Raw genomic sequence first — 2666 nt, forward strand, 5'->3', positions numbered from 1 at the left:
GATTTATACGGCCCAGTCGTTCCTGCTAAAAGGTTCTGTAGCCACAGAGTCCTTATGTGTCAGTGTCAACAGTGTGAGCACCAGGGATGGTTCTGGTTCCGGGACTCGCTCTGGGTGGAGTTCCTCTTTACCAGGTGGCATTTACATAACCACTAAACCAGCACCAAGACTTCAGAATTTAGTGTGGAGACAACGCCTGGCTCCACAGCTGAAGAGTCAGTCAAAAAGGAGGAGTCTACCTGGGCTTGTTCATAGTGCGTCATGTCATCCGTTCATTTAGATACTTAGAAAAGTCACCCAGATGTTCCTCTTTTGAAGTTTTTTTTAAAAAGCAATGGTGGATTTAAAAACAAAACCAAACAAAAAAAGGCAAAAATCTTAACAATAATGGCAATGTTGTAGTTTGTAATCCCAAAAGAGGCTTTTTACACACGTTGTTTTCAGTCTTCTCATGTTGTCCCATTCTGAGACACTTGAGTTCGAGCTCAATCAGGAGGCAACAGGTCATGAAGCCGGAACCGCTCCCAGACGTGCGGCCGCACATCCTCATTCTGATGGGTTGAGCAGGCAGGTGAGTCGTGACAGGAGATTAAAGAGCAAAATTAGATTCACTTTAATGAAATGCTAAAATATTACTGCAGTAGCGAATCTTACCATCTCGACCAGCTTCTCCAGAAAGGGCACCAGCTTCAGCAGCTCACTGTCATTCTTGTCCATGAACCAACTCTCTATGGGAATCCCGTTGGACAGCTGTTGGGACAAGACAAAACAAAAAGCATGCCAAGTACGATCTTCAGTAACAGCTTTGTATTTTTAACTGATCTCAAATGTAAAACCAAAATTCCAAATTGGAAAAAAGAAAAAAAAAACTTGCAAATTACTGACAGCCATGATCAATATCAATATCTAGATGGGTCACACTAAGAGGAAATGAGTTTGTAGGAGGGAAGCACACTAAATCAACAGTATAAGTTGGAAGCCATGGCGGTGATGCTTAAGTCATGGGAGAGTGGTGTAGTTCGTTTATAGCTTAATAATTGCTTTTTACTTCTGATCGTATTTGAGCTTTTGCCTGTTTGCACATTACTTCTTTACTTTCTGTTCTCAGCCTTATATCGTTTACTTGCCCATTGCTGCCTTACATAAGTACAAGCACATACACATTGAGACACTGTACCAGTGAAATTCCTCATGTGTCCAACACACCTGGCCAATAAAGCTGATTGAGCTTCAAAAATTATAAAAGTGGTGTTCACTTGTGAAGATTACCTTGCCAAACAAAACATGAACGTGTCAAACTGTCATAAATTTTATTTTCCGCAACAATCCAAAAGCTTATGGAAAAATCCTATAGGCTTTTTGTCAAGGGAACCAGGATGATGAAGCTGTAAGCCAACAAAAACATGTGATTCCTGCAGCACTCTATATTTAGCCTTGGTGTTCACCTGATATGCAAAGGCCTGTGGTGAATTGTCGATGATAATCGTCTTTGACAGATCTCTGCCTAAGATGTTGAGGTCCTTGATGTAGTTTCCCTGGACACAGACACAATGCTCACGGAACAACCTGTGTCTATGGTTTCAAAAGGGAATGATAGGACAGAAGGAAGAGGACAAAGTCAATCAATCAGGGACAAGGTCTGAGCAATGAATAATTCAGAACAACCACAACATTGACACCTCAACTGCAGCGTGTGCCAATGCTGGAGCTTTACATGATGTTTTTTTTTAGCTCCACCTCTTTTCATTCAGGCTTACATTTGAATTAGTTGTGCAATTATAAACAGCCACCACAAAACATGCCATACATCACTAGCTGCTTTTTAGGGTCCAAGATGTTGAGCAGTTTGTCTGCATACAACTTTTTAGAAGCTGTAAAAAGGATGATCTAGAAAAGGGAGAAAACCTTGTCAATTTTGTTTTCAGATTTGATGATATTAGCAATACTTAGAGGAGCAGTCAGGTTATAGTTACCTCATAGATTTGAGACATGCGTTCTAGAAACTCTCTAAAGAACGGCCTCAGACGCACATACACCTGCACAACAAACCACCGGTAAGTGAACATTCATGATTAACAAGACATTATTATGTGCAGATCATTACTGTGACAGACTAGAAATAAATCAAGAGCTATAACATACAGCTTATGAAAATTGCATTTGTTTCAGTGTGTCTGTTAAATCGGACAGCTTTAACTGTATGTCAAGTTTAGCCGTTCATGAAAGTGCACGTTCTTCAGTGGGGGGTTTATGCAAGGGAGAGCAGACGTTTACTGCTCCTCTTGTCTGTTCTACAATTTTTCACATCTTCTACATTTTCAAGTCTTTGAACAAATTCTACAATTATTAAAATGCCTCCAAGACGGAAAAGAGCTAATAAATCAGAAGCGAACGAGGATGTTGAGACAAAAAAGGATTATATTTCAGCGGCGCAAGTAACAGAGATGTTGAGTCAGCAGAAGCAGATGTACACCGCACTGTTGAGCCAACAACAAGACAACTTCAAAGGTTTTGTGCAACTACTTATGGAGACAAATAACAAGAGACTCGACGACATGACCAGAGAAATACAGGAGATAAAAATGAGTTTGCAGTTTACCCAGCGAGATGTGGATGTGATTAAAGCAGCCATGGGTGAACAGAAAATACAAACCAAGGAAACAAGG

General features: G+C 40.5%; 1 protein-coding gene across 1 annotated transcript in view; it reads right to left on the minus strand.

Annotated features, from left to right (window-relative positions):
- Positions 1–6: 6 nt before the first annotated feature.
- Positions 7–2666, minus strand: part of ctdspl2b (CTD (carboxy-terminal domain, RNA polymerase II, polypeptide A) small phosphatase like 2b) — a 15614-nt gene continuing 12954 nt past the window's right edge. Inside the window, exons 9-13 of the mRNA XM_020606943.1 lie at positions 1974–2036; positions 1808–1887; positions 1446–1572; positions 655–750; positions 7–551 (exon numbers count right to left, since the gene is read on the minus strand). Of these exons, the coding sequence (XP_020462599.1) occupies positions 486–551; positions 655–750; positions 1446–1572; positions 1808–1887; positions 1974–2036 (432 nt within the window). The 3' untranslated portion in view covers positions 7–485. The remainder of the gene's footprint in view (positions 552–654; positions 751–1445; positions 1573–1807; positions 1888–1973; positions 2037–2666) is intronic.

Source organism: Monopterus albus, unplaced genomic scaffold, assembly GCF_001952655.1.
Source record: "Monopterus albus unplaced genomic scaffold, M_albus_1.0 scaffold4.1, whole genome shotgun sequence".
NCBI lineage: Eukaryota > Metazoa > Chordata > Actinopteri > Synbranchiformes > Synbranchidae > Monopterus > Monopterus albus.